At 49.3% G+C, this 12759-nt stretch overlaps 1 protein-coding gene across 8 annotated transcripts in view; it reads left to right on the top strand.

The window, feature by feature from the left end:
- LOC123354650 (neurotrimin) overlaps nt 1-12759 on the top strand; it is a 654629-nt gene that overhangs the window by 570321 nt on the left and 71549 nt on the right. For all 8 annotated transcript variants that reach the window (XM_044996769.1, XM_044996771.1, XM_044996773.1 and 5 more), the window contains one exon: nt 4117-4242. In XM_044996769.1, coding sequence (XP_044852704.1) covers nt 4117-4242 — 126 coding nt within the window. The remainder of the gene's footprint in view (nt 1-4116; nt 4243-12759) is intronic.

Here is a 12759-nt window from a genome sequence, read left to right as displayed (position 1 = left end):
CTTAGGATAAGGCACTGCACTTACATTTGTGCTCAATTGCTGCCTCTTCTTGTATGACCTTGAGCAAGTCTCTTGATCTCTCTGTGCTTCAGGTCCCACTCTGTAATGTGGGGATAATAAATATTTCCTTTGTCTGTCTTGTTTATTGAGATGGTAAGCTCTTCGGGGCAATGACTGTCTCTTCTTGTATTTACGTACAGCTCCTAGCACAGTGTGGCTCCAGTCTCTATCGGGGCCTTATTATGGCATCAGAACATAATGTTGCCAGTATCCTTAGCTCCAGCCCCTTCTGTCTCCCTCTGGGTCTTCCGTACCTCAGCCCTCTGGCCAAGTCATGGAACAGCTCCTTCCTTCTGAGGTACTCAGAGTCCCATCTGATGTAAACAAAAAGTTCTTGGCCCCTCCTTTGGCTCAGCTCTCCAGCCTGAGCCAGCGCCAAACTGCTGGGCCTCTCCAATCCACCGGCTTTCTTCACCAAGTTAACAACTGGAGGGTCCCTAGTGTGTCCCTTTCTCCAGGACTCTCCCAGTCACCTCCAAGCCCCAACTCAGGGCTTCTCCCCTACAGGAGCCCATGTGCTTCCTGTGGGTTCCCCCTAGCCTGTAGTCCCATGCCTTCCCCAAGGAGAGCACTCTCTTCCTTCCTCTCACCTGGCATTGCCAGTCCTATCTGAGCAGTTCCCCACATATACTGTGCTGGCACTCTTCTTGTAGAACTCAGACGTTCTCGTGCTGATTGGCTAACAAGCCAGCACCTGGAGCACCTACCTGCTCCCAGGTGTAGCTTACAGGGGCTGCATGGGCCAGTTAGGTCCTGATTCTCCATGAAGGGCCACTGGCCCGAGGACGTGCCTGTCGGTGTAACTGTCATACAGCTAATAATGAACATAATTCCATCTCCTCCAGTTGGCAGAACTGCTAGCAGCACAGCATCTCTTAGCACCATACTGGGGCGTTGGTTCAAAGGGGAACACACAAGGTACATCTGCGCTGGAGGTGGAATTTCCAGCACAGATAGTCGTCCCTACACTGGACCCGACTGACTGGCTAGTCACTCCAGTATACGCCGCGGGTTTTGGATGGGATCATACTTAGGGCAGCCAGCCCATCTTGCTGCTTGTGCCACTGTGGCTACCTTCCTACTATTAGTGCACTAACTCAATCAGAGCCTGTGTGAGTCTATCTACCTGAGCTGGAAATGACACCTCCAGCTCAAAGTGTAGACGTACCCACAGTCCAGTTAGACTGGCTCTTAGCAAGAGCTGCAATGACTCACCTAAATGTATGTACAGTTCATCCACTATCATCTCCATGCCCTGCCCCAGGAGCTCTTCCATTCTGCCTGCATTTGTTCTGCTGTTGTCCTCCGGTGTATGATTAGCAGATTAGCCGTTGTGTCCAAAGTAGGGAAAGTGAACTCCCAGCAGTCCTTCACATCACAGGGTAATTCATTACCCACCTTGATTTCCACTTAAACTGTACTTTAAATATACTTCCAGCCACTAACCCGTAATCACACTGCATTCACAAAAAGCCCATCTTTTTATTTTATTTTATTTCATTTTATTGTCCCGGGCTAGCATGACATAATCCCTTCCAGGCTGTCTTGGAGTGCTTTACGGATCAATAAATTACTTACCTGTGTGGCAGAGGCAAGATGTGCAAGGAAAGCCCCTGCAGTTCTGTCTCAGCCAGTCCCCTGGAAAGGTCTATGTGCATACCAGCTAATCGTGCATATGTGAGGATCCAGAGAGATGGAGGCGGTGTCTAGCACAGGGGATGCTGTAGCCCATGGCTGTCATGCCTGGGTGAGAGTCAAAAATGGGAGTAGCATTTACATCATTCGTGGATTTTCAGCTGACATCAATGACATAGCTCCACTGAAGTACATAGAGCTTTGCTGGTCTACAACAGCTGAGAATCTGGCCTTACATTTCCTCTTATGGAAAAGTCCTGTAGAAAATACAATAATGATGAAGAAACCTTGAGGGTTCTATGCAAAGTATTCAGAACACCTATAGAACATATAGAATCCTTTCTATAGGTTATTTTTTTTAACCTATAAAATTCCATAGCAGGAACTGAGTTTTCTATTAAATGCGATAGGATGGTCCAATGAAACAGAAAGGGGATTATTTTCTGTTCAGTTCTACAGGGCTATTTTCATGAAGGTTAATAGAGAGTTTGTCTCGCAGAGACTTCCTCTCCCTTTGGAGACCACACAGATCACATCCCATCCCCTGCTCACATGCCACTGTGACATCGGGGAAGGCTTTAGCTGTTTTCTTTCAACTGTATTTAGTGCACGGAGCACTGAGCCCCTTTGGAATACGTCTCGTCATGCTGTTTCCTTTTGCTCTTCATTTCATTTCTGTTCTGCTCCTTCTACTCTCCTCCTGCTCAAGCCTCCTTGTTGACAGGACTCCCTATTCCCCTGTACGTGTCTATAGTCCCTCATGGCCAAGGTGGAGTCTGCTCTACCAGGCAGCTTTGGCCAAGGAAAGGCATATGCAGGAACGCAGCAGGGAAACTCCCTTCCAGCTCAGGGACATCTGTTCCAAACCCTCCAGAGTAAACACGCTCATTGGAATAGTACAACGGACATAAGAAAGGGAAATATTTATTTACAGAGGGATGGATGGAGAAAAACACCAGGGGGGAGAAGATAGGGGGAGTGGCAAAACAGGGTTACATCCAACACAAGGACCCATGGACCCAGTGCTATCACAGTATAAAAGGATAGATGCGTCTAGACTCAGAGGTCAAGAATCCCGGGCAGAGTTCCAGTCCAGCAGTGAGCCGTGGGTGCAGAGCCAACGCTAGGTGTAAGCAGGCTTAGCAATTGCTTAGGGCCCCGCACAGCTCAAGGGAGCCCCCTATTCACTTTTCATTATGTGTTGTGTAGGGAGGGAGGGAGGCCAAACGTTTTCCTGCTTAGGGCCTGCAATGGACTAGCACTGCCTTGCTTGGGTGCTCCTGGTCGTCTTCAGCGCCCGTTCGCTTTCAACAACCAACCCGTCCGGTGTTCTTCTGCTCTCCACAAACCCACACAGAGTAACAACCCACCCCCCTTAGCTAGCTACTGCCTCCCTCCTTATTCCCCATGCAAAGTCACAAGCACCAGTACTCACAGCCCCATAGAGTTCTGGTCAACGGTGGCTCCGGTTTATGCGTCTCAGGTGATTCCTTCCTGGCACAGTGCGCCTCCTGGCTCCCATCTTGGGACATCCCTGGTGAGCCACTCTGTCTCTCCCAGGGTTTGAGCTGGTTCTCGCCTGCTTCGCTGTGCAATGGCCAACGCACTGTAGGCCCTCTTGTCTGGAGCTACAGACACCCCCAGGTCCCTCTCATGCTCCTTCTCTCAATTCCCCTCCCCTTAGAACAGCCTCAGGATGAGGTTTTAAAGGGGCTGTGCTCTCTAAACCCCAAGGGGGTACACATCCTACCCTAGATATGTTGCCCAACCATCTGGTTCTCTTCTCCCCTGCTCCCTCCCTGGACACTGTTGAAGAGCAGCACGAGTGGATCTCATCCCTGAGGGCACCACTGTATTCCTCTTCTGTGTAGTGGCAGCTCATGGAGGCAGCTAGGCTGGCTCTTTCTCCTGGCTTCCAGCTTCTTTCACAGGCCTCCAGAATCTTCTTCATGACATAGAGGCAGCTGCAAACTAGGGGGTTGAATTAGCACCACGTGATGAGTGAGCTCTGGGCACCCCACCAGTGAGAGCTCCACCGGCCCCAGTTTGGGAATGCCTGGCTGAGAGGGTGTTTTCCTCCAGTTAATCCTCTCGAGGACATGATTCCAATGGAAACGGGGTGGGGAGTAGGTTAAGGTGGGATTTGGGGGTAAGCAGCCTGTATATCTGGGAAGGAAGTGGGGGACGGGGGAATGTCACCTTCAGGTCCTTCCCTGCCATGTTAGATGGGGCTGATGGGCTGTTGCTTAGCTGGTAATTGTGAGATGAGGAGAATCCATCTACACATGCAGCTGTTCATCCACAACTACACACACAAACTCCCCCCCCCGACACACACACACACAAAACCCTGGAGAATTAGAGTGAAACAGTCAAATCTGAACCTGCCACCACCTTACTTCTCCCTGTATGTCATTCCAGTGTCTCCCAAAATTGTTGAGATCTCTTCCGATATCTCCATCAACGAAGGCGGCAACATCAGCCTCACCTGTATAGCCACGGGCAGACCGGATCCTACAATCACCTGGAGGCACATCTCCCCCAAAGGTAAGATGGCCACATGTGGCCTCATGCATTCCTAGTGCTATCCCTGCAGTAGGGGCTTAGGGGCACCAGCCATTCCACTCACAAAGACAGATGTGATGCATGCTGCAAGGAGGGGTCTCCGGATGGAGGCTGGAATTGTGGCCGCAGAGTATCTGCAGTTCTGCCCGATGGCCTGGAAGAAAGACTCCATCCTTCCCTGCCCCAGGAATTGATCCTGAGAGCACAAATGGTTTTAGACTGTGTCCTGAAGAGAGGATTCAGGGCTAACATAGCACAAATTCTCAGTTGTGTTTGTGAAGACCCTGCACTAAGTGTGAGGTTTTTTTTTTTTATCATGATCGTGGGTTGAATGCTTTAATCAGACTAGTGTGATAACAGGAGATCTTAGTGAGTGCAAGTTCGATCAAGGGCAACGTTTTGTTTTTGTGTAGGACCTATACAAAACACCATTTTATAAAAATGCAATATTAAAAGTTACCATTGGGATGTCCATATCAGTGCCAATGAGAGCTGGAAATAGCAGTGCAAAAAGAAAGAAAACGACTAAATAGATTGCATGAATTGCCATCTCTTGTTAATTAATAGACAACAGAGGCCTGTAACAGTGTGGATTTGATTGCTGGAGAGTTAATTCCTATAGGCACAAATTCAATGATGTCTGATCACATTTCAAAATACTTTCCCTGTGATTTTATTTAATTTCACTTTGCGTTGTGCGATCTCCAACGTTTCTCAGATGCTGTTGAACCAAGCGGTTAGGATTGGTTAGACTAGGATGATGACTGGAAGGCTTTGAGTACTGGGGGTCTGGTTGCAGTGCCCACCAGCCTGCTGTCAGGTTAGATCAGAGCAGGGTCTGATTGTCTGTGATATCGGCAGCTCTCTGCCCTCAACCCACATGGAATGAAAGAACCTCAGGGCTGAATGCATCTATTAGACAAACGTAACTCCCCCGAGAAACATACCCATTTGTCCAATTGTTCCCCAGTCTAAGTCCATGCTAATCACTGCAGTGTCTGAGTGCGACCCCAGAGCTCTCAGCTGACCCCAGTGCTTTCTGCGGCTGCTGGGCCAACTCATTAATCCCGTGGACTGAGAGGGACGGAGCAGGGATCCCAACACCTCACTCCATTCCTTTCCTGTCACTTACAATGGGGACCTTTCGAACGGGGCTGTTACAAAACCCAGCCTTCCCTGCGTGCGTTGGCCTCTCTGCTTGAGATGGATGCACCCCACGTGGGCCAAGCTGCTGAGAGGGCCCTTCGTGTGGGTGATTGATAAAGTCCATGCCACAGATCTCTGTGTGCTCCCTCCCATAGCTGAGCATCTAATGGGACTGGATCAAGGTTACTGCCAGTGCATCTATCACTATCAGCGAGCGTTTATGGTAGGGCATCTCTGCACTGATCCATTTGCTCCCACTCTATAGCCATTCATCTTCTTTCTTTCTTTCTTTCTTCTCCCTCGCCCCTAACCCCCTTTCGCTCTATTCCCCCCATACTCCCCTCCCTGTCTCTGAGGTTCTGCCACGACTGTCTTTCAGAGGGGCTGTTATCTCTGTGTGCTGCCATCCAGCAGATTTCTTTCCCCAGGGGAGCTTTACCTGTGCTTGAACCAGATGTTTCCATTTTACTTAGGTCTTAGCTGCTATGGAAACTGAGGATGCACCAAGGGGAGAGGAGTGAGCTAATCAGAAATTACCTGTGGAGTTGGATAATTTACAACAGTAGCTGTTACCAGATTTCTGGCCCAGATTAGAGATTCTGCATTTGAAACCCAATAGAACTAATCACAGCACAAACTGCATGGGGCTGGGTTCTCGCTAGCTGGGAGTGCCAAGCTCAGAGTTGGCACAGGGTAGCTCCGATGCCTGGCTACCTACCTATTTATTGCCAGACATGCCATCTCGTTCGCTCGCTCGCTAAGTAGCTATGCCTGCATTTGATCTGTCCTCTGTCTCTTAGTGTCTCCACCCACCGTACCATCTCAGCACCTTTACAGTACCTGGAGGTGGGGGCGCCTATCTGTGAGTTGATTATTTGGCTGTCATCTGCCTATGTTTGGGCATCCTGAGACCTCAAGGTGTGCTACATGCCGTGAAAACTCCCCAGCTTTGTTAATCCCAAACAAATGCATTTTGACATGGTTCTGTAAAGAGCCTGACAGGGAAGCCTTCTAAGAGGCAGTGTGGTCCTAGGAGCAGGGTGGAAACTGTAACCCATGTATCTGGCTCTGCCAATTATTCCCCAATGACCTTGGACGAATCACTTCCCAACCCCATGCCTCAGTTTCCCTCAGCTGGATTCTCTGCAGTGGAGGCAATGGTGAAAAGGGGCCACAGGGAGTTGGTTATAGGTCCCTGGTCCCATGGTTTCCAGCCCCTGCATACATTTGAGTGGCTAATGAGCATTTGTAACCGGCACCATCAGTGTGAGGTCTTTCAGTGACCACCCCTTATGCCAGGGCTGAGGCAGGGATGGCCGGTAGCTGGTGTGGAAGCTGGTTCCGCTGTCTTTCCCTGCAGGAGCTACCCTGTGTAATGTGGATTTTCTGCTGCTGTTTTCTAGCCACTTTAAGTCCAATGACTCATTGTCCACCCCCACCCCCCACCACCCCCATCAGCTCCTTCCCATCCACCCCCAGCTCCTGTGACAACAGAGTCCTTGGTACCTGATTTCTAGCAGCCTGCATTGCTCTGGTATAGTGTGATATATATACAGCAGCTTGCACTCATAAACTCCTCTGAGTGCATGGTGCTTATGGGAGCTGCATTCACACCACTTGTTTCGGGGAGGGGAGGCTTTCTGGTGCTGACCAGGTTGCTACTTGTATGTGGGGGGGGCATTATTTCTACCATTTAACTCTTTTGCTAAGAGCTGGAGCAGGTGAATTTCCTGCTGACACCATCTCTGTCACTGAGTCACAGGGGCTTTGAGCGATCTCTTCTCTGTCTGTGGCTCAATGCTGAAGGCCTTTGGGGATTTCCTCTGCAGGAGCTGCCTGCCGTTCCTTTGCACATGTCTCCATTCACGGGCAGCTCTCTTTCCAAATGCCTCTCGCCGTGAACGACAAAATTAGGATCACTGCGGCAAACGGCTTTTGAAAAGAGCTGTCTAAAGCCTATTCCAGTTTAGCCAAGATCTCATTCCATAACACACACGGTTTCTCTCTGTCTCCACCTCCCTCTCTCTGTTTTGCTGATATACTTAAACCCTGGCCCCCAGTTACTCCAGTCCTGGACTCTCCTCTAACTCTGTTGATGCACTCCAGTCCTGATCTGCACCATCCCTTTTGCTGCCTCAGCCCTGGGACTCTCATAAAACTCTGCCGATGCACCTCTCTCCTGACGAGCAACCTGCTCTGTTATCCTGGTTCTGAGACCCCCTTGCATCTCCGCCAATGCACCTCACTCTTAACCTGCAGCAACTCCCCTCGTCTTTTTATTCTGCACCACAGCATATTATTCCAGGTAGACAACTCTGGTAAAACTTAAATAGCAAATACAGCCATCCAACTGGGCTGAAGGAAGAGCAGGGGCTTCAGTCTTCTGGCATCTAGTGGAACAGGGGAGAGGGTCTGTTCAATTGCTTAGTGCAAAGATCCAAGAGTGTTGTGACTCCTACCCTGATCTTTGGTGCATCTCCACGGAGAAGTCCCCTCCAGCCATCCAATGGGTCCTGGAGGCTCTAATGGGCAGTTCAAGTTCTGCCAGACCCACCAGGCACCCTGCCTTCAAATACCAGTTCAGCAAAAAGGTGTCAGGAGGCTACGCTCTGGCATCTGGTCGGCTGACACCAGCACCCTGGTTGTCACTTGTTAGCACCAGTGTCAGAGCCTACGAGGCACTGAGATCGTTAGGATGGCAGTCAGGAGAAGCTTTTCCAGCTGTGGGAAGTGAGGAAGCAGGAGAGAGAGAAAGACAATGAAGGTCAAGATATAACATGCTGTGTGGGAGGCAGCAGCATCCTTCCCGAGAAACCACCCCCACTGCAAAAGAACCTTCTTGTGTCACTTGTACTGGAGACTTGCCCTCGGGGTGCTTTAGAGGTGCTCTAAATTGGCTGATTTTGGAGGCAGATCTTGCACTCTGCTAATTACTAGAGCTGGGTGAAATTCGCATTTCACAGCGCAGAATACATTTGGCTTCTCCCTGAACTGAAAATCCAGCTCTGATGGAGTTCAGATGCCAACCCAAGTCACACAGCTGGGCCCCTGCTCCCCAAAAGGGATGGAGTCCAAACGCTCAGGGAATGGGAGAAGGTTTTGCCCAGGAGCCAGATTTTGGGGTTCCAGCCTATGACTGCTGCTTCCATCTTTCATAAGAACATATGAACAGCCATACTGGGTCAGACCAATGGTCCAGCTAGCCCAGTATCCTGTCTCCAGTAGTGGCCGGTGCTAGATGTTTCAAAGGGAATGAACAGAACAGGGCAATTTCAAGCGATCCATCCCGTCGTCCCGTTCCACCCTCTGGCAGTCAGAGGTTTAGGGGTTGTGTTTCTGACCATCTTGGCTAATGGATTGGATTGGTGATCCCTCGATTCGAGGACGATCTCTACCATGGATTTACGTATGGGTCCTGAGATGACTCAGGAGTCCGATCCTGGAACCGCAAATCCGCCTGCAGTAGGTACACATTTCATAGCAGGCCAGCTGCCTGCTGGGAGAAAGTTCTTTCTTTTTCCTTCCTTCTCTCTCTCTTTTCAGCTTCGAAGGCGAGGCCCTTCTCCTCAAAGCGGGCCATTGCCTGATGGCGGATATGGCACCACTGGGGTTGGTTGATGGCTTGCGCCTCCCAGCTTGTGATGTCCGCATTAGTTTTCTTAGGATACGCTTTCAGTGAGTCTTTGCAGCGTTTTCTCTGACCACCACAGGATCTCTGACCATGGGTGAGCTGAGAGTAGAGGACTTGTTTTGGGAGGTGAACGTCTGGCATCTGCACACAGTGTCCAACCCAGCGAAGTTGGTGCATGAGGATCATTGCTTCAATGCTGGTGACATTGGCTTCAGCGAGGATGCTGGCTTTAGTGTGGCGATCTTGACACAAAGAACCTTTGGGAGGCATCATTGGTGGTACCTCTCCAAGCTCTTGACATGCTGTCGGTACGTCATACAGGTTTTGCATCTACAGAGGAGTGTAGGAACAATTGTCTTGTAGACCTGGATCTTGGTGTCCTGCCGTAGGTCACAGTCTGTGAAAATGCAGCAGAGCAATTACCCAAAGGAAGCACTTGCATGCTGGATCTCACTGTTGATTTTTGCATTTTGAGAAAGTTGGCTACCGAGGTAGCAAAAGTGCTCAACTGTCTCTAAAGTCTGACTGTCAATGGTGATTTGTGGTGGGTCATGTGCAAGGCCTGAAGCAGGTTGATAGAGCACTTTAGTCTTCTCCATATTGAGTGAGAGTCCTGGGCTTCAGTAAGCCTGGGACTTGGCTAATAGCCATTGATGGATCTGTCCTCCATGAACTTATCTAATTCTTTCTGGAACCTAGTTATACTTCTGGTCTTCACAACATCCCCTGATAAGTTCCACAGGTTGCCTTTGTGTTATATGAAGAAGTACTTTCTTTTGTTTGTTTGAAACTTGCTGCCTGTGCATTTCATCAGATACCTCCTAATTTTTGTGTTATTGAAGGGATAAATAACACTTCCCTATGTACTTTCTCCACACTATTCAAGACTGTATTCACTGTTGGCAAATTCCACCCCCTCCTTAGTCGTCTCTTTTCTAAGCTGAATGGTCCCAGTCTTCTTAATCTCTCCTTATATGAATGCTGTTCCATACCCCTAATCATTTTTTCTTGCCCTTCTCTCTACCTTTTCCAATTCTAATATATCTTTTTTGAGACAGGGCAACCAGACCTTCACACAATATTCAAGGTGTGGGCGTATCATGGATTTAATAGTGTCATTATAATATTTTCTGTCTTATTATCTATCCCTTTCCTAATAATTCCTAACATTGTTGGCTTTTTTGACTGCTGCTGCACACAGAGCAGATGTTTTGAGAGAACTATCCACAGTGACTCCAAAGATCTCTTTATTGAATGGTAACAGCTAATTTAGACTCCATCATTTTGTTTGTATAGTTAGGATTATGTTTTCCATTACTTTTCATTTATCAATATTGAATTTCATCTGCCATCTTGTTGCCCAGTCACCCAATTTGGTGAGATCTCTTGTAACTCTTTACAATCAGTTTTGGACTTAAAATATCTTTAGTAATTTAGCATAATTTGCAAACTTTGTCTCCTCATAGTTTACCTACCTCCTTTTCCAGTTCATTTATGAATACATTGAACAGCACTGATCCCAGTCCAGATCCTTGGGGGGATCCTGCTATTTGCCACTTTCCATTGTGAAAACCGACCATTTATTCTTATCCTGTTTCCTGTCTTTTACTGATCCATGAGAGGACCTTCCCTCTTATCCCAAACTGGGATACAGTATCCCACACCGTCAGGTTACGGTCACTCAAGTGTTTCCGTGGTTACTGGCCTTTTACTTTTTGGGGAGTAAATCAAAGTTGCCATGGTGACAACAGTATTGTCATGTGCGTGTCAGCAGACATACGCCAGAATCTCTTGGCTAAGCAAGAATACAGCTTCATGAGCTGTGGGGGACAAGAGAACCATGGAAATGAAGAGAGCTGTCACTCTAATAAGAGTGAGAAGCGATACTGCTGGTGAACCCGGGGACACCTATCCATGGATACGATAGAAATCAGACTCATCTTTCAAACAGGTGGATTTGCAGGGATCCGAGGTGTGTGCTCAGGTTCTGCGTGCATGGGATCTGCGCTCATGGGTCCATTCCAGGTCCAGGGCTTGATGGGGGTCCTACGTAGAAAGATTGCCATTTAGCATGATGGATTCCAGCGTCAGGGGCCAGAATAATGACTGTCAGGCTAACGAGGCATCCTGATGTAGGGCTGAGGCTGTGATTATTAATAACAAGCCAGTTCACAATGGCTTTGTTTATGGAAAATGCCTGTTTCATTCAATGAACCGTGACGTTCGCCTCAATGGGGAGGATTAAAGATGGTATTTGGGCAGGGTCCACAGGAGAGTTTCAATGGTGGATTATTGTTAACATCGCCATGAACCAGGGTGACCTTTGGGCCAGACTTCATCAACTGTTTGTATAAGAGAGGAAGGGTAATCCAGTGGTTGGGACAGTCACCTAGGACTTGGAGAGACCAGAATTTGTTTCACGGCTGTGCTGTGGACTTCCTGGGTGGCCATGGGCAAGTCAGTTAGTCTATCCATGCATCAGTTCCCGATCTGTAAAATGGGTGCACTAGCACAGCCTCCCTCACAGGGCTGATGTTAATTTAAATAAATTAGAGGATGGTGGGTCCTAGGACACAGCAGGAATAGTGTCCAGATCAGTATTTAAGATCGATGAGATTTTGGCCGAAAAAAGGCAGAGGTCTCATGAGATCCTCTGCCCATACTTGCAACAATAGCGAAGCTGGGACTAGACTCCAGGCTTCTTGACTCCCAGCCCAACCCAGCCCAGCGCCCTGTCCACTCCACCAAGCCAGTTCTCTATAACTCTTGGCAGGACTTAAAAGCAAGGTGGGGAATCTTGAGATGAATGAGTTGGTGGATTGGAAGTGGATTGGTTCAGACCACTTGGTCTGTGAGAGCAGTATGGAGCTGGGCCATGGGACGGTCGGGGTGTTTCAGGGAGCTGGGCAGTGGGTCGTCGCTGGGCTGCAGGTTGGTCAGGGCTTCGTGGGGAGCTGGGCCCCAGAGCGATGCAGGGAAGTGGGGGGTCGTGGGGAGTTGGGCCACGGGGAGATCGGGGCCATCGCGGGGCCCTGGCCCATGGGGTTGTCCGGGTGCCTTTCACCTGCTGTGGTTCTATCCATGATGCTCTCCTAATAAACACGCCTTTCTTTTGGAAAGGAAACCTTTCTGCCTGCTCTCCCCAGACCAGGCTAAAAGCCAGGAGAGGGAAAGGTCCATTCTTATGGACCTTAAGGATTCTTAAGGTCCATCCCGCCCCCCACCACACACACACACCCACACACCACGTTCCATCAGCGATGTAGTGAGAAGCAGCACATGCCAGCGAGGCAGCCAGGAGGCGCATAGCGGTGTCCCTGTTCCTGATAACGCGCGCGCACAAAGAGAACGAGGAACTTCACGTTGGGTGGTTGTCACTCTAGCCCTGTCTCGCCTTTTGAGCCTGTGGTGCATTCAGCCCATTAGAGCCATTTCAGTTCAAAGAATTGTGACCCCCCTGCTGAGCACAGAGAGCAGAGTCAGGTGCAATGCAGAGGACTCGGAGAGACTGATGTGAGGGGCTTGGCCATGGGAGGACGTGTGGTGGGTGGGAAAAGCTTTAAAAAAATCCCCTTGCATTGTGGAAACTGGAATCGATCAGGGGGTCTGTCTGTCTATCCTAACGTATCTGTCTGTGCATCTCATCAGTCAGTCTGACTACATCTATAGCACTTATCTCTGTGGGACTCATCCCTTGCTGAGTGAGACGATGGCGAGGGAAA

Source organism: Mauremys mutica, chromosome 22 (genome assembly GCF_020497125.1).
Source record: "Mauremys mutica isolate MM-2020 ecotype Southern chromosome 22, ASM2049712v1, whole genome shotgun sequence".
Taxonomy (NCBI): domain Eukaryota; kingdom Metazoa; phylum Chordata; order Testudines; family Geoemydidae; genus Mauremys; species Mauremys mutica.
Note: the sequence above shows the minus strand (reverse complement) of the source record. Positions and strands in the feature narration are given on the sequence as shown.